The sequence below is a fragment of the Euwallacea similis genome, chromosome 9 (assembly GCF_039881205.1).
Source record: "Euwallacea similis isolate ESF13 chromosome 9, ESF131.1, whole genome shotgun sequence".
Taxonomy (NCBI): domain Eukaryota; kingdom Metazoa; phylum Arthropoda; class Insecta; order Coleoptera; family Curculionidae; genus Euwallacea; species Euwallacea similis.
The window spans coordinates 234,775-262,100 of NC_089617.1; the positions used below are offsets into that span (position 1 = coordinate 234,775).

The 27,326-nt window shown below is 35.2% G+C and overlaps 3 protein-coding genes across 3 annotated transcripts; 2 read left to right on the top strand and 1 right to left on the bottom strand.

Annotated features, from left to right (window-relative positions):
• Positions 1–121: 121 nt before the first annotated feature.
• Positions 122–13,851, bottom strand: Rme-8 (receptor mediated endocytosis 8). The gene is made up of 28 exons (XM_066393639.1): positions 13,565–13,851; positions 12,206–12,473; positions 11,985–12,147; positions 11,746–11,926; positions 11,376–11,630; positions 11,075–11,324; positions 10,655–10,827; positions 10,198–10,405; positions 9,659–9,814; positions 9,330–9,584; positions 8,899–9,276; positions 8,634–8,845; positions 8,243–8,402; positions 7,744–8,010; positions 7,013–7,501; positions 6,606–6,757; positions 6,274–6,475; positions 6,024–6,212; positions 5,837–5,972; positions 5,597–5,781; positions 5,331–5,522; positions 4,720–5,052; positions 4,430–4,651; positions 2,900–3,609; positions 2,331–2,547; positions 2,003–2,188; positions 1,336–1,717; positions 122–1,136 (listed from the first exon to the last, which is right to left on the bottom strand). The coding sequence occupies exons 1-28, from the start codon at positions 13,630–13,632 to the stop codon at positions 1,027–1,029; spliced, it is 6,699 nt and encodes a 2,232-aa protein (XP_066249736.1). The 5' UTR covers positions 13,633–13,851; the 3' UTR covers positions 122–1,026.
• A 947-nt stretch (positions 13,852–14,798) lies between these two features.
• Positions 14,799–18,270, top strand: LOC136411023 (pickpocket protein 28-like). Its single transcript, XM_066393428.1, has 4 exons — positions 14,799–14,910; positions 15,843–16,031; positions 17,936–18,074; positions 18,136–18,270. The coding sequence occupies exons 1-4, from the start codon at positions 14,807–14,809 to the stop codon at positions 18,268–18,270; spliced, it is 567 nt and encodes a 188-aa protein (XP_066249525.1). The 5' UTR covers positions 14,799–14,806.
• A 76-nt stretch (positions 18,271–18,346) lies between these two features.
• Positions 18,347–21,752, top strand: LOC136411082 (sodium channel protein Nach-like). The gene is made up of 7 exons (XM_066393486.1): positions 18,347–18,425; positions 18,511–18,609; positions 18,666–18,858; positions 19,310–19,363; positions 20,261–20,369; positions 21,479–21,573; positions 21,638–21,752. The coding sequence occupies exons 1-7, from the start codon at positions 18,369–18,371 to the stop codon at positions 21,724–21,726; spliced, it is 696 nt and encodes a 231-aa protein (XP_066249583.1). The 5' UTR covers positions 18,347–18,368; the 3' UTR covers positions 21,727–21,752.
• The last annotated feature ends 5,574 nt before the right edge of the window (positions 21,753–27,326 follow it).

Below are 27,326 nucleotides of genomic sequence, written 5' to 3' on the forward strand. Positions count from 1 at the left end.
AAGATTAAATCACAAAAATATGAAATAGATTGCTAGAGAAATTTGCGCCATTCGGGGGGAAAAGGAACTTTATACTCCAACCCTAGTCCCTGTAGATGAACCGAGGGCAAAATAAAACACGTTTTAAGCATTATGAAAAATATATCATCTTACCTTAACTTAAACATAATCCTTAAGGATAATTATTATGTAACTATACATCCTATAATACAATTTCTTATATTGTAACAATGATAACTTGCAAACGTAGTACGTTTTGGAGGTAAAAAAGTAACTATAATAATTAACGATTTACCATAATAACCAATACATTCGCCCCCATAATAAAACAATAAATAACTACGCGTGAGAGCCATTCAATTTATTAAACGTTTTAAGACTCCTTGACAGATGTAGTTAAATTGAAAAAATACGGTATTAAATTAATGGACGAGAAGTTCAATAGAAACTTATGGCCTAAATAACTATTGAATTGGAAGGAAACGTGATTATCTCCAACTAACTGATTGATTCAGAGAAAATCCCAATTGTGTCAATGAAATTCGTTAGCATAAAGAAAATTCGCATTACGCAGGAACAATTACACCAAGGAGACAACGGAATAGACACCCCTAGATAGAGCATTCACTGCGTGAGGCTCGAGTGATAACACATAGCTGAATGTAAATGTAACTGAAAGCTGACCTTCAAGTGAAGAGAGGGATGGGCGACACGTTAATTGTTACATGACTTATTGCTTCACGAACGAGCCTAAAGTCTTGAATTTATCTACCAATTTCAGTAACTGCTCCAACTTAAAGTCACACGTCTTCGGATACACCTATTTTTAGTAGATATCTACTACCCTCTCTATTTGTTCAGAAATTCAAGATTTAAGGCACCAAAAAATGTTTTATTTTTTTACCACTTCCAGAGGAGATTTGAATCGGTGGCCTTCCAGAAACTATAGTTGGTAATCCGTATGACTTTGTTACTCGTTCAGGTGAATGAGTAGCTTTAACGCCTAAACTTAACACAAGTTCCTTATTAAAAGACGTCGTGCTTTAGTTGAGGATCTTCTCGATGAACTGGAGGGGGCACCACTTGAAGTGTGTTGCCGGATCCTTGTGTGAGGTATCCAGCAGGGGTCGGCATACCTATGAGAAAATTGTACTCAGTAATTAAAGGCGACATTGAGCAGAAGCAACAGATTTGTAACTATTTGAAATTTGAATCAAAAATTACGTCAGTTAGATCAAAAGCTAGTTGAAAACCGAGAATAAAAATCCAGTTCTGTTTTTAAACTGTATTAAACAGTTCAGGAATTTAGAATCTAAAAAATATCCAAGCAATTACCTGTTAAATATCCAGACACATTCGTGTTTGTAATGAACAAATCATGTCTCTGATCCTTGTACTCTGCCCAAACGCTGCTTTTCTCTAAAATTGCATTAACTCTTTCCCCGTAAAGCAGACTTCTGCTCATGGCTTTGAGGGCATTCACGATTTGAGCTTTCGTCATGGCTGGGTTTTCGATCAATTCCAATCGCTCCTCCAGAAGATTTAACAAGAAATGTATAAAATCGACTTCGAGAGCTTGTCGCACTAATTGGTCTTGGCTGGTTGAGAATAATCGACTTAGTGCTTCGCATGCTACTGCTGTCATATCTTTTCGAGCTTGCATAGCACGTTTTAATGGCTGCATACATTGGGTTTCTGATATTGCCGTGACGCACAGCTAAAATACAGTGTTTACAAAGTAAAGACAACACACTATAAAAGGTTAAGAAACACAAAAAATCACTAAAAATACAAGGTGAGCTTTTTCGACTAGTAGAAAGAACTCGTAAACTAATGTGTGGAAAAAAAGATAAACAGAACACTTTTTTATTTCAAGTGTTGTTTTCTTTATTTGTGTTAAAATAAATTGAATCTCAATTTGAAGACAACCTGTATATTTATAAGCGTGAAAAATTACCTTTGCAATTAATTAATAGTATCAAAATTAATTCTCAAAACTTACATTACTCAAAGACAAGGACTTCAATATCAGAATGGCGGATTTCGGAACCACGGTCAATCTGGTATTTGAACCCATCTGCCTGCAAATTCGAGGTATGTGACCGAACGATGGTATCAAATCTAAGAGAGCTGGTTGGGTTTGTAAAAGTGCGCATAAGGCATTCGTTGATAGTTCTAATAATTCTTCCTAAAAATACCGAGATTGAGATTCAAAATAAGAACAGTGCCATAAATTAAAAACCAGTTATAGATAAAATAAAAAAAATTATTGCAAAAGTGTAATATTTTGCAGGTGAATGTAATACTCAAAATCATTAAAATTAACCTACATTTGGTGTCTCTTTGGACATATTTTCCAAACATGTTTCTAGAAGTTCTGACAGGAATTCTTTAGGTTTTCGTAAGGTCCAAGCGGGATTTTCAATAAACAGTCGCAAATAAACTCCCCCTATTACGATTTCGTGTGGTGCGGTTAATGTGGCTACGCCATTGCTGTCCGGGTTTTTCCATTGCAACAATGGATTGGCGCACTGCTCTTTATAATGCCTGCGTAAAAGAGTAAACAATAAATATTTTGCTCACAGCTATATAAAAACAAATTCATCAAATATCAGCTTGCAAACTCTAATGGGATTTGTATGCATGGAAATCATTCAACTAGTTACGGTTTTGTAACATCCGACGTATATTTACCACGGTGCATCACTGTAATTTTAATTGTTTAATTTCAAAGTCACAGTCATACATCGTTAAAATCGGTTGTAAATAGTGGCAGAATTCAAATATGTGATAAGCAATTTCTTCTAGATATCGAACAAGAATAATATTAAATAAAAACGCTATAGCGATATCGAAACTGTACAAATTTCCTTCAATTTTATAAAAAATTAAAACTTACTCATCAGTCATTCTAGATACAATGGAGCAGACCCGGTTCTTTGCGTCTTCATTCCAGATCAGCTCCGGATGTTCGTGTGACGATTCCAACATATTCATTGATGTCTCCGGACTGTCCCTCATCGCATCTAAGAAAATCGGAGGCAAAAACACCTCAGTAGCGATCCTGATTTTGGGCCCAACTAACTTATCCAGAGACATTCTGGCCAACAATTCGGCCGCACCTTGTCGCACTTGGGGATTGGTAGAATTACAAAACAAGTTTAATAAATATAGAACCGCGCCCTTATTAAGGGCTTCCTTCACTATTTTAGTATTCGTTGCAAGAGCCGATAGTACATCCACAATTTGTTGATGCGAGTCCCGTAAAGAGTAAATGCTCAAAAGAATATAACTGAGCACATCACAAGAAGCGATGTCATTAATACACTCATTATTTCTAGTCACCACTGCGATCACATTTAAGGCTTCCACTTGGATTGGAACGTGACTAACGACTAATAAACTGAAGAGAAGCTTGAAATGGCCAATGCATTGGAGCTCAACGCCGGGATTGTTTCGGACCACGTTGGCTAAGGCTTTCAGTGCCATGGAGGTGTGGTTTAACTTATTGTCTTTCGTTACAGAGTACGCAACATTGGCAAGATTCCTTAGGAAGTCGAGTTGGCCGTTGAGGAAAGTAAGGAGGTCCACTACCAGATTCTTTGGATTCTGTAAGAGAAATAATGTAGCAACTAACTCTAAGGCAATAATCTTTGAGAGTAAAAAGTGTATTTCATATTCTAGTAAGTAAAAATTTACCATTAACATTAAAGAAGAGCACCACAAATTAATACTATTAATATACAGTGCCTTCATACTAAAACGAGTTACCCTGAGGTACCTATATCAAATCATTCTCGAGTTACGTTACTGTTTCTGATACGGGGCTTACCTTAATTTCATACTTCCGTATCGTTAGATATTGGAAATGAAAGAAGAAACTTTTGAAGGGAGTAAGGCATAACATCATATGTGGCATACATGACGTATATGACATCATTTTTCAACATAACAGCACAGGAAATCCAATGTTTGTAGATGACTAACAGTTACTTCGAAAAGTTTTGAATTTATAACATCTTACCATAAATCCACTTATTAAAAATCGAATGGTATCATGGATATCAATTTTTTTTGCAACATGTATAAATAATGGACAGTAACAGCAATCGAAATTAATATATGAATGCAGTTGGAAATCTAATAGATGTCAAATTTTAGCATGCTGATTTTCTAACTATTCGTATTTCTTAAGATAGTCAAAATTCTAGTTGTAGAACTCGAAAAACGAACAACCAGTATTAGATCATCATTAAGCAGTTCTATGAATAGCGTGCGAAAAGCACACGTAACTTACACATGTAAGAAATACTCAACTATACTTTCGAGCTCTCTTATTTACATTACTTGCATTACTAAAAAAAGAAAAACAAAATAAACTCAAAGAAGAGAGGATGCTAAAAGTGTGAGAATTCTTTAAAAAGCTTACCGTAATTTGAAACGTCGGTTGCTCATTATAAACCTTAATAAAGATTCCTCCAATTAGCAACTCGTCTTTATGGGCACTGAACTTAAACGTCGTGGCCTCGTTAAAATCGACGCGATCCCGAGAATTGACTTGACTGTTCAGAAACTCCACTAACTCACTCCGAGTCCCATTATCCCAAATCAGGTATGGAGTTTCGCTATTAGAATTAAGTATTTTTAATATCTGAAACAACAAAGAGGCAACAATGATATCAGCAAACACGTTTAGACAACGGATTGAAAACCACTCACTTCCTCCGGCCGGTCACCCACCAGTCTACTAACAACGTACGACGTTAAAAGACTGTTCAAAATATCTAGAACTAAAGAGTTTTCCTCTGAGGACAGTCCTGCCATGGTGGCACATGCTCTCAGCGATTCCCTAGCTAATCTATTGCTGACTTCTTGCTCGTTGGTTTCTTCATTCTTCTCAATACCTCCCTCATCCAAAGTAAAATCGTATTTGAAGATGAAAAGCAGCAAATGCCAAAGCGCTCCGTCTTTCAAAAGTTCTAGTTGCAAGATTGGGTCGACTGCCAATGCGCTTATGCATTCAGTAGTTACACTGCAGAGCTTGGTCAAATGCTACACATAAAAAACTTTTTTTTGGCTGAGACAGACTTTTGATTAGAAGAACGGAGAGAACTATTTCAAATATTTATGTTGGTCGAAATTAAATCAAACCAAAAACTTAGATGAGAGACAAAAAAACATGCAGACCACAAGTAACGTATTTTTGCTCAATGTGCGTTATTTTGATATTTTTATTTAATACTCACAATCGAATTTCAAAAATAGGACTCCTGGTCTTGTTATATACGCGAATAAAAAACTAATAACATAGATTTTCAAAAAACACTCGCCTTAAAATGCAGAATTCGACAGAGGTCTTTAATTAACTGAGGTAGATTGATGATACGCTCTCTGCAGCCTGGGAACTGTGCTGCTACGCTGAAACACCTGGTGATATGTATACAAACTTGGACAGCTACATCGTCCGACTTGGATGACCTACTTAAAACGTCCACACAACGGGAAAAGGCTTCTAACAAAACCTAGCAAAAATATCAACTTCACCATTTTTTTCCATTTAATCCAAAAGGATATATTATATCAAGAGATAGTTCACCTCTAATCCATTTTGTCTTCTAAGTTCTTCAGCGTTTAGAGCTGAACAATTCACTGTGTGATAAGCTAGTTCAGCGGCTGAAGCCAATAACGGTTCCGATTTAGAGAACAGTTGATCATCTTTGGTCTCAATTTGAATAGTAGTAATCAATTGAGGATAACCGGCGTATTTATATGGTTCCAAAGCTATAATTATAAACTGTTTGAGATAATAACTTTCAGAAAAAGATATTAATTTTACCATCAGAATGTCTATGAAACAGAATACTTTGTGTTTTCAGAAGCAAAACTATATTATTAGGATTCGGGCCGTCTACATTCCAACTAGACCTACTGCATAGAAACTCATAAGCTTGATTGACTTGTTCAAATATCTCCTAAAATAAATCGTGCAACCGAATTGGTTTCTCATAAGTGGAATTACGCACTCTTCCATTGGGGTTTTTATCAGGATGGTATTGCTGAGCTAACTTATAATACGCTTTCCTTATTACAGCTTCTTCATGGATCGTACCCTGTAGTCCTAAACTTTTATATGCTTCTTCGACCGTCATCAGTGGAGGCTTCTTTTCCACTTCACATTTCCATGTGTCTAAGACATCTTTTAAGAGCGCAACCTAAAGTCCGAAAACCCTTTATTACTTGTTATTTGTTTGCAATATTGTGACAAACACTTACAGGATCCGGAATAGGCCAATCGGGAAATTTAACGGTATCACAAAGATGACGCAAGTAAAAAATGTTACAAAATAGTTCTCGTTCTAATTGCGGATATCGAATTGTGGGTATGGCGATATATAGATATCTGGCCATTGTATGAGTCCTTAAACGAGGTGTAAAATCTGCTATGTGGGCTGCGATTCTTTCTATTAACATTCGCCTAAATAATTTTTCAAATTAAAAAATACAATTTTGTATAAGTTATTTTCTAAAAAACCCAACAACCGTCTTTGGTGTAGTACGCAGTTGATACAATTATACCATTTTACATGCATAAACAAAATGCATACCTCATCTGAGAGTTCCAGATTGCCTCTGGAGTATCAAATTCACCCAAAAATATGTGAGCGAACTTTTCTGCTCCATGATTTTCAAGGTAATTAATCATCGCTTCAGGCAAAAGTCGACCAAGTATGCTTTGTTGTGCAGCAGTAGTTCTGCTCTATTAAAGATAAAAATGAAATATAAAAAATTGCAAAAGGAAACATGTGTTTTGAATAGTCGCCGCGGCCGCAATCGAAACGCAGCATTTAAATGACGATTTAAAATGGCGTTGTTTAACTTTACTTTATTTGTTGCTATAATCAGTATGAATGTTTAATAACAGTCACATCGATTAGAACGGTAAAGATATATTATTGAAATGAAAAAATTAAAAATTACATAACTAATTTTGGAAAATTAAGACTATACCTACCTCTTCCGTTTTAAAGGCTTGTTTCATATGGGTTAGCTGCAAAAACCTAGCAATAGGCAAGACGTTGCTTCCAGTGTACATCAAAATGAAGTAGAAAACTCCAGTCAAATGCACTTTCGGCATTTCCGGATTATCAGCCATTATCTCGCACATTAATGTTGATACTTTTTCTACCAATATCGGATCGAAGGTTAAAAGTAATTGCACTACATGGGATAAGATCGTGAGTTCCGAGAGGATCCTCTTGATCTTTGGCATCGGTCTGACGATCGCGCCATCTGGATCTCGACTGGGGTAGTATTCACACATTCGGATAAGTAAGTTCAGAATGTGGGTGGCCAAATCGCTTTCATTTAAAACTGGACTGCCTTTGGCAAGAAGACACCATTTTAATTGAGGCAGTTGGGATAAGGCCCGCCAACCGTCCAGGCCCATTGCCCAGCAACGCGTTTTGCTGGTTATTGCGCCTTTGATGAATAATTCCTTCACCTAAAAGATTATTTACATGTTTAATAGTACTTTTATTAGAAAAAAAATTTTCAACGAGATAATTCCTCAATTTCTGATTTTCAAGATTTAAATGCTGAGTTACTGCCCCTAACATGTCAAAACAGAATAGAAATAATCCAACAAACACCACTTTGCCGCCTTTAACGATATTAATTTTCACGGAATCGTTGCATGTCACAGAACATATTATTATTACGAGTACACATAGAAGAAAATATTACCTGATCTAAAGTAACAGGCCCTTTCCCCCCCTCATCGGTATTGTAATGCCATTCTGGCTTTTGCTCAATATACATATCAGGACCAGCTTCTATAACGTTTGTTTGGGTTGGTATCACAGCTCTCGACGTGTGCAAATGGGCCAAGGTCATTAAATCTACCAAGATCTTGACGCCTCCAACATCTATCAGTTCTCGGACATTTTTTCGATGTAACATCAACTTGCCTATGAAGATTACAAGACGATCTCTTTCCATTTTCTCAATACACTACAAAATTTTAAACACTATTAGATAGATGATCATAGAAGCTATGTCTGGATGAAAGAACTATGCATCAATCGACACATTATGGATCGCATTAGCATGAAATGTTTCCAATTATACTGCAGATTCTACGAGAGAATTAAGTCCCACAACTAAAATGTTCATGCTCAAGCCCGAAAAACGGGCCACCTGATTGAAAACTTTTGATTGTTAATTTCCGAAATTCTGTACTCACCCTTTCAAGCATCACAATAATGTATTTCGTATCACTAAATGGTCCAATATCCTCAAAATAGCGACCGTAAACAATAGCCATTGCCTGCAAACACATAGATTTCATGTCCCCCTTACTAGTTAATAGGAATCTGTGATAGAGATCATTAAAAAATTCGTACCTAAAAAATAGATATAATAACTTTCAGTTTTCGTATATGTCCCTGTACAAATACAAAATTTTGTAGTGAGATTAATTTCGCTTGTAATCATCTTCTTTCACAGCTGAGATTTAATAAGACAGATTATCTTGTTTGTTATAAATATTTTCATGTCAGGTGTTCAAGAATTAAAAATTTAGGGAAGTTGGTAATCTAACTAACAAAATATATTAAAAACAAAAAAATACTTACGATTTTCGAATTGGCGAATCATCATTATTCTCGTCCATTTCAAGTAACAGTCTTAAGTAATAATCACCTATTTTGACCTCATCGGCTAAACACTGATAATTCAGTTCGAATTCCTGATGATTCCATGCAACAAGTGCATTCCCTGCCAAATCTTTGTCACTAGAAAAAGTGCGAATTTCGTTCTCTAATGCTGCTCGCAGCTCCTCCCTAGTCTAACAGGAAATACCTTTAAAATCACATTCACATTTAAAATCAATATACAAACTTTATGATTCCAAATCAAATTAGGTAATGCGTGATCGTGACTAAAATTGTAATAGAAAAATGACCAATTGCTCTCGGCCTTAACGCGCTCCCTCCTCTTTCTGAGTACTATTGGTCTTTCCTTTATCTTCTCCTCCCTTTTCAGTGTAATCCCCACTTTCGCTCCCCAATGCTGTAAGGCCAAATCAGTGTAATATTCAACCTGCTTCTCTACTTTCTTCAATTGTCTTTCCACAGTAATCCAATTGGGATTTTTTCTTGATTTTAAAGCGTGATCTTGGGCCATTTTCAAATTGTCCCGATGATTTAATAACTCTTGTTCTTTCGCTTCCTTTGGAACCGAATCTCGGGAATCGAGAAACGCTATAAGACCGGTGGGCTAAAACAATGAAACTTCGTACAAGAGAAAAGCGAAGAATAGTCAAACGTTACCATTATTCTTTTTAACAACCCCATAGCAATAGGATTGCCAGTCACCCACAATCCAATTAAATGTCTGGATAATTGTCTATGTGTTAGTAACCGACCGTCAGTTCCCTGAGTGAATAACGCAGAAAGTAGATGTCTAGGCAAAGCCCCTTCGGCAAGAGACAAATTTTGCATTTTTACTGCTACTTCAGAGTCTCCTTCCTCTATGAGAGCCCGCATTACCAACCCGACGCCTTTAACAATTGCCATTGATGGATGCTACAAACATTTTTAAGTACATATTAAGTTAATTGAAATCATTTGTTAAATTCGTTTAGCTCACAGACACGTACCTGAAAAAGCTTAAAAAGTATTCGCCCTCGTTCGGCTACCATTTCTAATAGAGTATCGAAATGCTTTCCATCGGTTGTTTCACTGTAAGGCACGCAAAGTGCAAATGTCAGAAAATCCAACATTGATGAAACGACTAGAGCACCACTTCCTTGAGACTAAAAAATATAACTTAAATAAAATTCTTCGCTTTTACTTTGTGTTTTCGCTATATAAAATTATGTCATTATAATACCTATAATATTATATAATAATATATATATTTATTTATATATAAATACAATTATATTTATATTATTATAGGGTGTCCGGTAATAAATTACAGATGTTTTTTGGGTGATTCTTTAGCTCAAATTAAAATAATTCTCTATTTGAACAAATATTCGTAAATGCTTCGCTATTGAGATACACAATTGAAAGTCTTTTGCATAAACCACACACGCCGATATCATTAGTTTCCGGATCAATAGGTTCAAGGGTATTTTTCAGTTAGACACCTTGTGTTATGAACTCTCTATTTTAAATCACAACATATACTTACAATGTGCGCCGTCCACATGTTGAGTAAATTTTCCAAGAATGTCTTTGTTTGAAGCAACGAAGACTTATTCAGCTGTTCCTGCTTAAGATCATAGTCATCATGCATTGGATGCATTAAGGCACAAATCATATCGATGGCAGCGTGAGTTACGGCATGGTTATTCCTCTTTAAAGCGGCTACTACTTTCATGCCAATAGATTCTCGAAGTCTGGACAAAATCACATTTGAAACGTCAGAAACAGTTTACTATATTTTGTTTTTTTAAACGAATAATTGAAAACAATTGATCTGAAGTTTAAGTTTCTTAACATTAATGTATATAGCTCGGCCTAACAGCCTATAATATTGGTGTTTATACGAAACTTTAGGGTTAAAACAAATATCTTAGCATATTATACAATCTATAGATGAAAATTAGATATGAAAATCAGTTTTAACAAAGAAGTAGTTTTCTTACCCAGGAAGTTTAGTGAATGCTGCAAATCCTATTTTACTGGCAACAAGTCTCCTTAAGGCTTGAAACTGTGACTCGAGCTCAAAAACGGATATTGTTTTTTGATCACCTTCGCGAGAAACCAAGCTCTGAAGCGCGGAAATAATCAGTTTTTCTTTATTTTCAGAAAAAATGCCCTGAAAAAAGTCCATATAGTTATTTACAGTACAAGGTCGATAATGATAATGAGTAAATAACGTACGGGACAGAAGTTTATAAACCGAGGCTTAACCGAGATTTATAATCAATCCAAGTACGTTATTTACGATTTTGCCATGTATCGTGTGACACTTTTCTTTAAAATACCAAATCTGTTTAATTTGTTTTCCAAAAAGTTGCGTAAAAACAAATTAACAAATTGAAATATAAATTAACACTGCTCACCTCTTGCGTTACGCTGTAAAGAAGGCCACTGTATGAAATGTTCGCATTGAACCTCTGAACGCACATGGTAAAAGTAATATGAGGCACGGAGCTCTGAAATAACTTCAAATGGAGGCTCTCAACTTCCTCTTCAACGGGAATATGCAGAGGCCCCAAACGGAGCGCTCTTGGGGTGAGTCGCATCGTAATATATACATCCTTATTACCGGAAGCCCTCACTCCATCCAAGAGGGACGCCAATAGGGAATCCCTACACAAAATTATTCTCTTTTGTCCGCAATTAAGGTTTCGTTTACCTTACCTATCGGTAGATGTGTAGGTTCTAATTTGTCCATTAACGTATTCTATACTAAACATCTGAGGATTATCACTATCTCGAACTAAAGCAAATATATCACATAACGGTTGCAAAGTACAAATACTGTAGGTTTGAGGGTCTCTTTCAAGGAGGCAAAATTCGGAAAGACATAATATCCTTCGTACAGGCTCTGAATGTCTGGGTTTATGAATTTTATGGACCAAAAATTCAGAGGCTGACGTCAAAAATTCATCCTCACTAAAAAAGACAATTATTCTTAGTATCCACGCCGTTTGTTCTATTAAATCAGTACTTATATAGCTGGATTTCATCAATATTTACCGAAAATTTTGTACCGGTAAGAAAATCTTACCTATATTTCCCAAATCGCTGCTTCTGAAAATCCTCCAAGCTAATTGGCTGTCCTAATACTTTAATATTTATCCCTAAGAACGCTACAGAGTGTTCCATAATTTTTATTTTTATTTCTTCAAAATGAACTGATTGAAACAAATGTAGACGACCGAAACCCCCGCAAACTATTACAAAACCTCCTAAAATCAAAGACAAACATCTTTTCAAAAGTTCTCAGAACGGCGATTTTTCCCTCACCTGGATAATTGGAAACAGTGCAAATACCCTCAAAATCTTTATAAGTATAACTGGCAAGAATAGTGTTAGTAGTAGGGTCCAATTGATCTAAAGAATATGGAGTTACTTCTAACAAAACAGGTAATCGTATATCTGACCAATGGTGTTTATAGCCTTGATAGCGCTAGAACAAGAAAACAGGGTTAATAGGAATTATCAATTAGCAACAAATGGATGTATACAAAGATGTCTTTTGGTTTCTCCATAAACAAACTCCTAAATCTCATAGTTTCTGTTATGACATTGGTCCGGTGATCAGTAGAAAATATCATTTTGGTCAATTTTTTCTCTTTCTTAACCATGATTTGAAATTCATTTGGTGAGTTGTTTCCACTTTTGATTGGCTGAATAGAGAAGAATTCATGATATGCCCATTTATTTGTGACTTCAAATGTTGAAGGGTTGTAAGTTGTTATTCCTTTAGAGCCTATTGAGAATATCCGCTTATATCTGAAAGGAAAAACAAGATAATTCCAATATTATGCCACATTTGAATACTTAAAGTTGACACCTCATATTTTAATAAATAAAACAAGCTTTACACAGGGTACAACAAATATAAACTTGTTTAAATGGGAGAAAAATTAAGTAGCCAATGCAGTAGTTTTATAGTGCAAACATATCTAAAACAGTATTTTATAAGGGCTGACCATTAAAAAAAAACTCACAGTAGGTGGTGAACTATAAACCTAAGGTATTAATTAAGTTATATGCCTTTTAACATCTTCAAGCAAACATTCAAGCCCAAGAGACATAAATAATGTAGAAAAAATCTGGCCTGGTTTTTTAAGCTCCTAATAACTTCACCAATAAGATAATATCTATAGAATTGACAAAAACAAAGCAAAGCACTGGTTAGTTTCTTCATTTTCATGGAAATTATCTTGCAGCCAAAGTTACCAAGAAATAGAAAAATCGGACCCAAGCCCCGCTTTTTAATTGAAAAGTTATTTGGAGCATCCCATAATTTATAACCTTTAATACAATTTACATGATGAGTTATGTCAAATTTTATAAATGTAAAATATCAGTTAAGTTTCACTACAAGCTAATATCCATAGATATGTTGAAATAGGACCTTAATATTGCTCAATTTCCTTGTTCCTGTGGAAACTAGCTTGATATCTCACTTGACATTAAAGTTAACAGCCGATTAACAATTCAACTTTAAGAAATAAACAAAAGAGTGAATGAAGCAAAAGGTGAACAGAGCATGAATTTACCAGCAACTATCAAAGAATACACCTCACAATAGAAAAATTGCTAAGATGTGACAGCAGCATTTACACAGTATTTGAATAGTTCTATTGATTTTTATAAAGATAATTTGTAATCTAAAAGCATTGCAAGTTATAAAATGAAATTACTTATAGTATCTGCTTGCCTCAATAAATAAACAGATACAGTATGGACTAAGACTAAACTTGATAATGGGGAAAGTATAAAAAAATTGCAAGAAATCGAATTGGATAAAGTGGTAAACTAACATCTGCAAAATTATGTACCTACAAAACTAGTAAGTACTATGCATTTCTACTTACTTTCCTTTCCAGGAATGCTTGGTTACAAGGAAACAGGCAATATCATAGTTGTCTGACAAAGGTATCATATTTGGAAGTTTCACTGTTTTGTCCTCTCAAAGAAATGAAATTACACTACTAGAATTACACAGACAAGAGTATTGCAGTTTATTGCCTGCATCTATATAAATTATTAATTTTACCGGGTCATTTGCAAATTTTTCTTCGAATTAGAAACCTTTCAAACATTATTTTTTCCAAAATTGGGGGAGTTTTCTTCAAAACTTGTCCTCTCAGCTGTTTTTGTTTTGGAACAACGAACAGCAAATTGACACATTGACTTTGGTGACACTTCCCTGACGTGACGTAGCCGATAAAAACAACCATCCGCGAAAGTTGATATGAAACAACACCGCAAGTAGTGGAACTGGAAGAGACATTTTCTTAATGTAAAGGGTATTTCATACAAGCGGGACATTTAATTTTTCTATTTTATAGCGTTGATGAGAATTTTTTTCATGAGGAAATTCATCTCACTAGAATTTGATGTGACACTGACAAAAATAACAATAATTCTGGTTCGAAATCTCGTGAATATATTTCGGGACGAGTAATGGATGATACTTTTCATTATTAGACTTTGATCTTCCTTAAATAATCATTATTCATATTGTCGAACTCGAAAAGAATTAAGATACAAAGAGAAGACACAAAGCCAATTACTTTTCCAAATTGATCAAGGAGTGCAAATTGCAAAAAAATAAGCGGTCGAAGATGCACAAAAAAGTTTGAGATGGTAAAAGATGGTGTGACCCCAGAAAAAAACATGACCCTGTAGGATTTCAATGTGTTACAAACGCTCCAAATTTGATACATATCTGAAAAATTATGGGCGCTGATGAGAAAAAAATTAAATTAAATTTTAAACTTTAAAACTCCGTATCTTGGTAGCGAAGCGATTTCGCGCTATTAAATTACAGCGCACTCATTTTCGAAAACTCTGTATATTTAGAAACGTTCAGATTATAAAAGCTAATTGTCCTCTTTTGTTGGTTATACCTGGCATTCAGCCAAATACATTAAGAATTGATAATAAAAGGGTGAATTTATCACAATATTACCATCGCTCGTCTTTCCTTACTCAGGTCATTTGTCCAGAGTGCAATGTTAACATATACAAATGGGATATTTACTGATGAATATGGCATAGCGCGCAAATTAAACTGAAAAAAGTTAAAAAAGGCTATATTTTCAATAAAAACTATGAAGAAAAACGTTATTATAAGGAAGCTGAGGTTTTACTGCAGTCATTCTCATCTCCATGGATTAAAATATGTTGAATCCAACGAACGGGGAATTCTTGTAAGGTGAGCAGAAAAATGTGTTTTGGTTATATGAGTACTACATGCTTTTCTCATAAGAGATAACAGAATCAATTAATTTTAGGAAAAGTATGTAGCGCATGTTCTTAGCTTTGGAAAAGTTAGTTCTGAAACTCTAAAAACGAATCTACTAAAATTGATATCAATTTCGGTTATGCCGACAATTAAAACCACGATAAATAATTTTCTTTTTACTTGAAGTAATTTTTTCTGGTAGAAAAAGGCGCAACCAAATTAACAAATCGGACATTGGATTTTCTCGTTTGAACCGAAAACCGTCCAGAACAGATTGCCAAAAATATATAAAAATACATATGATAATTATTGTATAAATGTGTATGTGAGGTCTTATTCTCAAACGAGATAAAGAAAAAATGCTTAAAAAATGTGGGATAAAATTAGGGGATGTTGTATTTGGTGATAACGGCCGACGATTGACAGTTCGGGTGTGATTACTATGCTGTATACAGATTCTTCGATAAAATGGTTGAATTTCTTTTAATACGTCTTGTATTTAATTAATTTAACAACAGCACATCGAGCTCGAGACCATTTTCTAGATTTTCGAAACTACTATCAGGAGTTGGTCTAAAGTTGCATTTGGTCCCCGTAGCTGAAGAGCTCTAGTTCTAGGTATCGGGTCCCCTAACTTATTTCTCTCTTTCTAAGGAATCTGACAGTGAACTCATTAATATCGATGGGTTACAGGAATGGATTACTTTCACGTGTTCGTTATTGAATTGACTTAAAATTGCCTCCAAATTTTCTGTCAATCTTCATTGATGGTAAATTTGAAGAAAATTTTAATTCATATTTCACAACGCTTAGCAACTTCACTCGTCTCTAATCGAATTAAAACAAATCTTAAAACAATTTTTCCTATTTTTACTTACATCCCATAAGAATTATTATTTCAGGTTTCTGTGGGCAATTATTTTCATTACATACTGTGTCCTAATGACTCTAGTTTTTATTTCCTGTGCAAAGAGCTATCAAGAAGACTCTATAAGCTTCCTGACAGAAACTACATACCTGGATTGGAATACCACATTTCCATCAGTCTCGGTGTGTCAACAATCTGGAGTTGATATCTCAATTATAAAAGAGTGGGTGTTTTCTAAAAGTCGAATATACAGTAGACACTCGATACCGTGAACAAAATAAAACAACGCACGTTCACGTTAGCGATTTATTTATGTAATCGGGGGTTAATCTAAATAGAGTGGAAAACAGATTATTGGGTGACAAAAAAGTCTGAAATTTTAGTTTGCTTCTTAGGATTTGCAATTTTTTGCACAAGGGCTGTTTCTCTTAGTCTTTTTAAAACTATGAGGTCTGTGAAGTCCACACCACTATATTCTGCCCACTGGATTGCAGTATTTAATGCAGTTATAGCGCTGTCCAGTGACACTTTACTTGACATTTCTTCAAAATTCTCGACTACATGAACTTCACATTCTTCTTGATCGTTTTCACATTCCATTCCAATACATCAGTTTCCTTGAATGTGGCCTACAAATATACATAAATTACATATGTAATAACAGATTTAAATTGTAAAGATAAATCCCTTACTTGTGGTGCTAGTGTATTTAGAAGATCACAGGATTTGGAGAGTAAGCCTGCCTTATCATAGTCCCATCGACGTTTTAAAACAGAAAGAGGTAATTCATCATCGTCATCCTCGGACATTTCAGTGTTCTCTAAAATATTTCTCCAACATTTTGCAATAATTTGTGAATCGAGTCGATTCCATGCAGCCGTTAAGTTGACAACAGCTTCCTTAACAGTCAAGTTTTTCAATGTATCAGTTATGTTTGAATTACTTGCTATAACATCGGCAAGAAGGCTATTCCCTGTAATATAGTTTTGTAAGCCTGATAACATTTTGATCCATAGGTTGGATAAGCGGCGTAACGTTAGGTGGAAGAAACATTGTTACAATCTGTCCATCTTCGCTCTTTAATTCTTCTTCGTTTGAATGAGATGGCGCGTTATCTAGCAGAAGTAAAGCTTTTATCGGGAGCCCTTTATTTGACAAAAAAACGTGTAACCTGTAAAGGAATACGTAAATTTATGCTACGATTTCAAGAAAAATACACAAGAAAATTTACCTGAGGTACAAAGGAATGACGGAACCATTTTTTAAAAATCCACACACAGCAGTCATCCACGCTGTCTTGAAGTGTTCATAATCAAAAGGGCAAGTAAAGTTTTTAAATGACCTTAGATTGGCAGCCTTACCGATAACTAATGGTTGGGTAGAAAGTTTTTCCCCGGAAATTTTTAAAAACCGAATTCCAAATCTTTTTTTAAACCTCTGTAGCCATCCCTCACTAGCCGTAAACTCCTTATCAGTTTCCTTTATTTCAGAATGTATGGATTTGGCTTTTTGCTTTATCATTTCTCCGCTTACGACAAAATTTTTATTTCGTTGATTTAGAAACCATTTGTATAGCTGTTTTTCCATTTGTGGTAATACAGACCCTTTTAAGTGTTTTTCTTTTACTTGATTCAACATATGTATCTGTTATTACTCTTAAAATGGTTTCTTTTCTTTGGTTTATTTTGCAAATCGTAGATTTAGCTATATTGCATTTTCTGGATAAATTTGAAACACTTGCACCTTTACTTAGCTCCTGAATTACAATAGATTTTTCATGGAGAGTTAAACACTTTGGTTTTTTCAGCGACATTACATATAACAACACGTATTCACTAAACCTTTCGACAACCGTTCAAAAGCAACAGGCAAATGTTGCAATGCAAAAAATTAAACAATAGGGGAAAGTAAAACTGGGGAAATACCGGGCACGACCCGGGGTCGGGTAATCCCGTATTGAGCACGACTGCCAGGGAATCCCCAGAAGTAGTTCCCCCGGTAACGGAAATCATTTGTTCACGTTATACGGTGGTTAATGTGATAGAAAGATGATTCACGTTATCCGATGTTCACAGTATCGAGTGTTTACTGTAATTTTAATATGCGACTCAATTGCCGATTTTTCAGTAAATTTGATGAGCGGGACAATATTGCCACACTAGAATTTTTCATCACAGATTTACTGTTTTTCTCTGGCAGTTGCTATGCCTGCCAAACTGAATGTTACACATGTCCTAAATTTAATATTTCTAGCATTGTTGAGAAGGTTAGTCAATAGATAGCAAGGAATTACTCTTGGTAAATGAAAGGTGTTCTTTTGTATGCAGCTCAGGAAGCCATGCAACAGCGTATTCACACAATGTAGATGGAATAGTATAGAATTCAATTGTTGCGAAACATTTCTGCCGATGGAAACGGAATATGGACTATGTTTCAGTTTTAACTCTTTGCACACTGTGTGAGTCGGTTTAAAGCTCATATTCCAGGAATATTCAAATTTCAAAACAATTTTGCTGATTTCAGTGCTAAATTTGAAAATAAGCTACTTAAAAACTTTAACATGAACAGAGAGACTGGAATTGGCGAACTTTTCATACAGACACAGGAGGATGTGAGGGTGACGTATAAGAATTTTAATCCTCTGATAGTTCTAATCATTGATCTGTAATCCGTTTCCATAAACATTGCACTTCATTTCTTAGGTCTATTTTCACGCTCCTGAAGACGTTCCCTTCATTAATGCTGAATCCAATTACATGAAAGATATAGCAATTGGTGAAAGTTATGAAGTCATTTTCAACGTAACGTTGCCGCTAAAAAAATTAGAATAATGCCAGTGAAATGCTGCTGGTTTTAGGTCGTTGAAATAGTCAATGATAATAAAGTGATCCAAGTTCCTATTCACAAAAGAAAATGCAGATATCCATGGGAGGTTCCTGCTAGCTTGAAAGTCCACAAGTTCTACAGCTATTCGACTTGCTTAGTGCAGTGTCATGCAGATAATCATTTGAAGCTTTGCAACTGCACTCATCATCATATGCCTTACTATAGTAAGTCGTTGAGTAGGAAAATTCAACTAAGACAGAATCGGATTATATGGAAAATCCAAATGAACAATAACAAAATTTTTCTATGTAATCCTTCCTATAATTGTTCATTTGAAGAAGGTCGATGTTGTAGAGATTTGGTTCTGTGAGAAATGAGAAATACGTCAATTTTTTAACTTAATTTATTTGATTTGGTTGATGATGTTTCCCAACAACCAAAAGACATTGATTATACAAAATTTGTATAAGAACTAGAAATCCACCATACCAAAAAGTCTAACTTAAAAACTGACCTACATCTGAATCAAGACGTGTAAATGTGGTAAAAGGGGTCCTAGAAAGTGAAGATTTTAATATCAAGAGAAAAAAGAAAATGTGGCCCTTTTTTAAGCTTTTGGTTACTTTTTTGAATTTTCAAAATTTTACCGATTCTAATTTAATGAAATTTTCTTAGATAAACAAGGTTACTGTAACATCGACGGCTTAAGATGTTTGTCAGATAATGTTGGTAAGTAGTTGTGAATCAACGGTAAGTTTGCATACCTATTATTAGAGTCTTAATGTAAAAATTAAGGAAGTAAAATGAAACTTGAAGTTGGAAATTATAAGTAAAGTTTCACGGAAATAAATTCTTCCTTTGCGCATGCGCTAAAGTTACTGTGCCACCTATAAAATAGTACGTAGATTAAAGTAACACTATGGTGCATGTGCGTGCTAAGTGCCAATATGCTACAGAGTTTTTAATACAATTTCATATCAATAATGTGTCTAATAAAAATAATGCCTGATTTATAAATTCCTGTAACGTATCATTAAAAATGTTGAGCATTGTTTAATTTTTACACGTAAGTAAGTTCGCAGGAAGTATTTTCTACTTTCTGACATGTAAGGAAATAATATACTTTCCTATTAGCGTAAGAAAATGTGTATTTGCCGCACTTATTTGAGTGCTAAAGGAAATACTCTATACACCCAGTGCAGTATAACTTATTTAGCATGGTGAATGCGAAGAATTTTTTTTTACAATCATGTGGTAAAGTCAATTTGCTGCATCGAGGGCGATAGAGAGACTTGATGATAACCTTAACCGCACTCATGATAGGGATATGCCGAGTATTGTCCGTTACATAGTTGGTCGATAATATACATACATACATATATATTTTTCTAATAGATATACAATATAGCACTTCTTTAAGCATGCGATAAGATCACTTTATCACACGAATATTTGGAGTTAATAGTAATATGTCACATAACATGAGTAAGAAGTTTTTTTTAAGTAAGGCGAAGTTTTGCGCCGAAATGCAGCTGCACTGTTTGCATAATATACTAGCGCGTATTATCGCATGCGCTGCGATTTCCACTTGAATATAGTAAAGACCATCTTATGTGCTTTTTTTAGAGACATTAAATCGACTTCATTCAAGAGGATCTTCGAAACCTGGATTAGACTGTGACTGTTACCCTTCATGTACTGAACCTGAATATAACGTGGTCTTAAGCCAAAGAGTGTAAGAAAAAACTAAACCGTGCGGTCAAAAGTCTTACCACACACAAATTAACGTTGCATATGTCAGGGTCAAAGATTTTTGTTGATATTTGACATTATCATGCATGCGGTAACACTCTTTATCGCACGTGTGCGTGTGAAAATTTTAGAACACGCGAATATTTTATTGAAGTAACAGGTGTAACTAACATTTACCTATGTGTACTCGTAGAAAAAATAATCTATCTAACACGTACGAAATTCTCTTCTTCGCAGTTGTTATGTAAATGATACAATGTGTATACCACGTGGCAAATAATATATTAATTACGTGTGACACCTGTAGATTGTGCCTCATACATTTGCTTCCAACAGTGTAATAATCCGTTTCAAAAAAGGGAGCACCTCCATCTCTGTTTTGTATTAGACACTCAGGTATTTTTGTCAGCAGGCAGATCGCGCCACCGTAGTCGTACAAACTCTAATAGTTAGCGAGTGCACTACTTAATTATTTTACGTAGATTATAGATGGCGCGTCATGTGCTTTCAATGAAGAACGAAAGGGATGAGCGCATTATAGAGATGTCCAAAATCGCTTTTTGGAATCTAGATTGATTCGATAAAGTACTTAGTGTAAAACGAATCAATCACCCTGTATGCAAATTAATGCGTTCTTTCAAATGGTACTATCAAAAATTAAGATTGCCATTAAATATATTCTCTTTAACGTCGACTAGCATAAGTTGTATTTCTAGTTGCTTAATGCAAAAAAATATATAAAAATTTAAAAAAAGTCAGTGGCGCACATTTTTTTGGTCAAAGAGTTGGTTAAGGTATCCCCAGGGACGGCATTGGACTTAATAATTTGAGTCAAGTTATGGCGAAATTAGCACTTTTCTACCATAAATAACGCTGCCAAATTTCAACAAAATAGATTAAAATATTATTAATATTTTTACGAAAAAATCATTTTGGAAAAAAGTTTGACACCTCTATCTTGAAAATGAAGCCTTACCGGACCTATGTTTATATAAACTTTTCGACTTGGAATCATTTAAAAAATTACCCCTTGAAGTTTGTCCACGTACTCAAAAAACATATGTATGTATAGTGTTTTAATACGACTTTTAGGTACAACGAATCCAGTGGGTTTAAGATTAAATTGCACTCCCTACCTACTTCAAGATTTAAAAGAGTTGTTGTAAAAGATAATTTAGATTTGGTCGGTAAGTTTGCTCTATGGTAATTTTTTAGTAGGAATGACCTATAACATTAAATCTTGACTTTCAGTTTCCATAGGAGGAGCAGCAGGTCTCTTCATTGGTGCATCGTTGCAGACCATCCTAGAAATTATTTATTTATTATACATTAGAAAGTAAATCGAAATTTATTTTTAGGAAAATCTGGAATATAAGTGCATATCCTGACATATGTAATTAAAAAGAAAACCATTTCGCCTTTTTTCAACTTTTATGAAAACCAAAAGATCTGTGCAATTTATATTGATCCTGCAGAGCACACATGAGTTCGCTTTTATAAAATAAGTGATCAAGCAGACTAAAAATAATAATAATCACCTTCGAATGCAAAACGAGAACAATGAAGCCTTAATTAATACGGCAAAACTAATTTTCGCAGCGTTCGGCAATACAATGTAGGTAGGTACCTTTAGGTTAAGAATCGATATGGAAGGCCCTATAAATCTAAAAGAAAAACACAACCCGAGCGGGATAGAAAAAGAGAAAATATTAATAAAGCTATATGTGGCTGGCAGAACTTTAGCCGAGAAAGGTAGATTTATAATCTCATAATACAAAGGGAGAATAATAATGTCCGCAGTGTCCGGTGGGTGCTTTTTTATAGCAACTAATCAACGTCGCATGCAGAAATCGCCGCATATCGGTAAAACTCGTGAAAGCAATCCTTGCAGATCTTGACCGGATATATATCATCAGACCCCAATACCGTGGCCATCCCAAAGGGGGTGAAATATCTTAGGAATTGGAAGGGGTGGTCAAGTCGGCAACGGCTCAATTGAATTTAGGGTTGGACTTCACTCTTTTGTTTTTTTTTTGCACTTAAAAAGTCTTAAAAAAGATTGTGTTCTGAAAAATTTATACTTAATCAAAACTACTGTCGACGCTTATTACTTGAAGGCAAAGTCATATTAAGTTAAACCCAACAACAAGCTTATAACTTCTTAATGCTTTGACTCTAAATTAATTTAACTTTTCTCTTTCACATTTTACATCAAGCTACAGTTAACTCGTCAGTGGTGGTGGGTGCGGGGGGGGGGGGGGGGGTGAATAGTAATAATAGAATAGGAAGTTGTCACTATCGCTTAGCCTTTTACAGAGCTTAATTTATTTCTCTATTGAAGAGTGCGAAATGTTATACTTTCCGCTCGTAAATACTTTTCACACGCAATGCTATCCAAGCGGTTACAGTTTAAGGATATCCGAAGTCGCCATCAATAAACGGATATGCAAAATACCTTGTACATCTAAAATAATACCCCATAAAAGCTTGTTAAAAACCCTAAAATTTAGGTTTTATACATTTCTTTAAAATAAAAAAAAATAAATAAATTGATGTAATATAGTGATGAAGCACGTTATACCTCTATGTGAACCAGCTCTTTCTAATGTTATAATAATAAATGACCATGTGCAGCAGAGGTAATGGTTGTGCAACAGTTTTGTACCCATGTAAAATTCTGACGGTTGCACCACTGTTGACTCTGCTAAACGTAACCCTTTCCATTTCATGTTGTTGAAGACTCATCAGTTCGACTTTAGAGCTACATGACTGTTGGTATTTTTTTAAATCTATTTACTAGTAGTTGAAATTATTTATGTGTTCGAATATTTCTGACGACTGACATGATGAACAATAAAATTGGAGCTCCCTGGACAGAAAGGAGGCGAAATAAAGATTATGATTGAGACTGACAATTGGTTAAGCACTTAACGGTTTCTGGCCTGGCTTCGAACCGTATTGTCATTAAACAATTACTCATTTCCGATCAAGTGACACGTATTGAGAGCAACATCGACGTGTCACATCAAACCTGTATTCCTTGTCAACACAACACAAGCACATTGTTTATATTCAGGGAGCAATAGACAAGATAAAGGGGTCATTATTGAGAGGGTTGTACTTGACATATATAATGCCTCAAATTGTTTTATATCTGCCGGAGAGTGAAACACAATCAAAGGGTGCCGCCTGTATCACCAACTATAAATCGATGGGATCAGGCTTAGTTCGTTTTGTGTCAGGACCAGCCATTGTCGTTATGGGTCACCCTTAATCCATTGCGTTCAGACTTAAACTTACAAATTATAAATAGGGAATTTTACAAGCTTCAAAGTAAGTTTAATGAGAAATTCTGACTAATTATCCTTCAAGTGTTTCTAAATTAAGACCACAAGATTCGGAAAAAAAATATTTATAAGCATAACTTTACATAGAGTCATTGTTCGATAAGATCAGTAAACTGTGGAGATGAGATTTCAATTTCTCTTATCCAGGGGTGTCACTCGCACTCCCAGATCTCAAAAGAAATATCCAAGGAGCGACGAAAATTAATTAAAATACTTTGTAAAAAGTCACAAGCTAATCGAAATATACGGTCTGTTAAGGATTAGAGTTTATTTAGCTGCTTACGTAAGAGTCACCAAGATTTTCATATCAATTTTCAAAATATTCAGACGTTTCCTTTAAGTCGTACATGTAAGAAAAATCGGACGTTGGCATATTAGAAGATGACGAAGGATAGGAATTGCTGAAAATGGTCTCCTTGAAAACGCAATAAAGTCGGTATGCGAAATGTTATATGTAGAATAAAAGAAGGGGATAATGAATTCAACAATGAAGCTGAATGTCGCACCCTCCGGAATTTAATTAAATGGGGATTACCCCCAACGCAAGGACAATAGGATAGAGATACACCTGAATATATTTGAATTTAGAGAAATCCTATTATTGGAAATAAGGATATACCCACTAATTTGAAATCTTAGTATACAGTATGTACATGCATTGTATGTATTATTTAAGTTTCACAGGGTGTTTCTTCAACATATGGTGCAACTTTAATGGGAGATAAGTTCCTATATAATACATATGTCCAGAATCGCTTTATGCACGCAGGTACTTTCCGCATTGCATATGATCAACGGGACTCAGATCCGGAAGAGAAGCAAGCCATTCAAATTTTGAAACGTTTTCATATTTATTAGAAAACGGAAACAAAATATGCCGGCATATTTGCCATCATGTTACAAGTAGAATAATATACATATGTATACAGGGACTAAAGGGATTTAATTAATTCAAGGCAATAATGGGTCAAGTAAGTAATATAGTCGAGTAAAAACCATTTATTTTTGTGTTCTATTTTCCAAATTTGAGCTAAAGAACTGTAAAACCCAAGGAGCTATTTAAAGAAAATAGAATAATATTGATAAAAATTTAACATCCTGTATATTCATTTCTTTTGCATATCTATGTCGAAGATCCTTGGACAAGCAAAGGCGAATTGGCACAATTATTTTACGACTATCTAATATTGGGAGGGTGCCTGGAAAGATCAGCCAATGGCTCTGTAGCCCTCCCTTAGTCCCTGCAAATTGTATCGTATTTAGCGGCGTTGTGGGAATGAATGGATGACGGGAGTGGGAACTCAACCGAATGATGTTGCGATTTTGGATTTTAGATTAAGAACAAGTCGATTATTTCTCTTCCAAATTAACTGACCATGTGGAGAGTCTCTCCTAAGCTCTTCATTTTATTAGTCTCGAAATCGTTCCTAAAAGATTATCCCGTGCATGAATACTATCTGTCTATAGTAATTTTGGAGTTTGCCCACTGTCCATCTTTTTTTGATAAAGTCCGTGGATTGTATCAGTTCTGCATGACAGTTGCGGTATTGTGGGGTAAATTTGCTTGTCCCCAGATTCAGAAATCTAGCCCCTGATCGCTGAACGTCCAGGTTTCTTTACTGGAAAAGTCGCCATCACCTCAGAAGTATCCTCACGAAACCATTTATGAGGGGAAGCAGTTAGTTTCATCTCTTTAACTTTTTACTGATGCCTGTTATTGAGCTCCATTGGTGGGCCTTCGCTCCTATCAATGAAGGAACTGAAGTGAAGCACACAATGGGTCTCGGAAATTGCCGAGGCAGGAAACCTCGGAGTTAAGCTTACAGTTGGAAACCCTAAAGCAGGAAGCCCATCTGTCCCGAAACAGATCTCCTCCCAGGTGGAGTTGAACTCGAGGGGACAGCCCGCTGTAGTAGTGAGCCCGGGAAAAGCTAATGCCATTATGGTGGGGAGTCCAGAGCCATCGTCTCTCTTTCTTCACTTAAAATATCAACGAAAACTTATCGTGTATGGACTGAAATAATAATTTTTTGTTTGTAAATAAATGCCTAAACAATGTATTTCCTATAGCCAAAAACTTGTTAACAAAATTGAATACGAAGTAATATTAACGATAAATAATTACTAAAAGTACATCTCCTATTTTGAATATGAAAAATTATTATTTTCCGTCAAAGAATCACATTGCACTTAATATTTAAATGAAACAGTTATTCCCTTAACAAGAGCGGAAAGTGATACTTTCCTGCATGTGATGGGCGTTGCGTTAGGAACAATATTTTTTCTACTACCGCGAATAATTTATCCATCTATGCTCGTATGAGAAAGATAATAGAGCTTGATAAGTGTAACAAAAAAACAAGTGACAAAATTTGGACCTACAAAAAAATACAGCATGGAATTTTTTTTTCGTTTTTCCCATAAATGAAGGAAAAAATCTGTCGCTTACTTACGCTAAGGGAAATACTAGTTTCACATGCGAAAGCGTACGGGAAAGTTTCAATTGACCATGGTGGTACCACATGTTTTTTCGGCACTCGACGGGATAAGTGCAAATTCATGTAGCGTGCGAAAAGTTATTGGTTTCCGCACTAGTTAGGCGAATATTATTGCCACACTACGTTGCCGAACTAGAGTGGAAAATTTATATATTTTTCAAAGCCTATTTTGCAAGAGTAAAAATGATAAGTATGAGTAGAGAAAGATATTATTATGTACTCATGTATATACTTATACATACATATAATGATATAGGCAAATAAGCTTCCACTTCATTAAAAGTTCACTCCGGTGAGTAAACTGGGAGCCTTTGCAAGAAAAACACATATTATCATCACACCCATTCCAAATACCTAAATAGCAAATGAACAAACCATTTATTACCATAACGTATTATAACTCAAATCAAAAACGGGAAGAAGAGTTTAAATAAGGGTGAGATTAAAGGAGAAGATAAATTCAAATACGATCGTTCTAGCGTTCTATCACCGAGAAATCAAGATACCAACAATAATTCACACTATCCTGGGCAATTACGATCTCTATCAATTATATTCCCAAACAAAGTGTAAAAAAGCTGCCGCCTAAAAAAATCGGATTGAATACATCCCTCACCCATTAAAACCTTTTATTCCTTGCTGTACATCCATACACATTTTTTACGCTTGGCCTCGTAACGGGCTCTGCTTGCAGGTATATACCTCAGCAGTGATATTAATATGTTTAGTATAATACAAACTCCCCCAATTTCTACAAGTCTACTTCACAATCTCAACAACACCATATCGCCGCAATTTCTATACATTTATATTTCTCCCTGTTCTTGAGGGCCCCATTATGCTATCAGAATATAATATATTTGCCATTGAAAACTAGTTTGTATTCCTATTCAACCACTCATTGTGCAACGGCACATAATACAGTAAACACCAGATTGCGGGGTGGTAGGCGGGGCTTGTGTCGTAACGTCACTAAATAAGGGTGGGTCTTACGGATGCTGGCGCTGCTATTGGCTGTTGTAACCAAGCGGTGACAGCCAACAGTCTCAACACTGTAACGACCACCGGATACCTATTAACTTTAAGGACTGAGGA

Coding starts and splice junctions, on each gene's coding strand:
- LOC136411023 (XM_066393428.1), top strand. CDS start 14,807: ATGAAGAAAAACGTTATTATAAGGAAGCTGAGGTTTTACTGCAGTCAT. Junction 14,911..15,842: donor GAACGGGGAATTCTTGTAAG/GTGAGCAGAAAA, acceptor TTATTATTTCAG/GTTTCTGTGGGCAATTATTT. Junction 16,032..17,935: donor GATATCTCAATTATAAAAGA/GTGGGTGTTTTC, acceptor CCGATTTTTCAG/TAAATTTGATGAGCGGGACA.
- Rme-8 (XM_066393639.1), bottom strand. CDS start 13,632: ATGATACCTTTGTCAGACAACTATGATATTGCCTGTTTCCTTGTAACC. Junction 11,631..11,745: donor CAGCGATTTGGGAAATATAG/GTAAGATTTTCT, acceptor TGTCTTTTTTAG/TGAGGATGAATTTTTGACGT. Junction 6,476..6,605: donor ATCTGGAACTCTCAGATGAG/GTATGCATTTTG, acceptor AAAATTATTTAG/GCGAATGTTAATAGAAAGAA.
- LOC136411082 (XM_066393486.1), top strand. CDS start 18,369: ATGAACAGAGAGACTGGAATTGGCGAACTTTTCATACAGACACAGGAG. Junction 18,859..19,309: donor TCATCATATGCCTTACTATA/GTAAGTCGTTGA, acceptor AAATTTTCTTAG/ATAAACAAGGTTACTGTAAC. Junction 20,370..21,478: donor GTGGTCTTAAGCCAAAGAGT/GTAAGAAAAAAC, acceptor TACGACTTTTAG/GTACAACGAATCCAGTGGGT.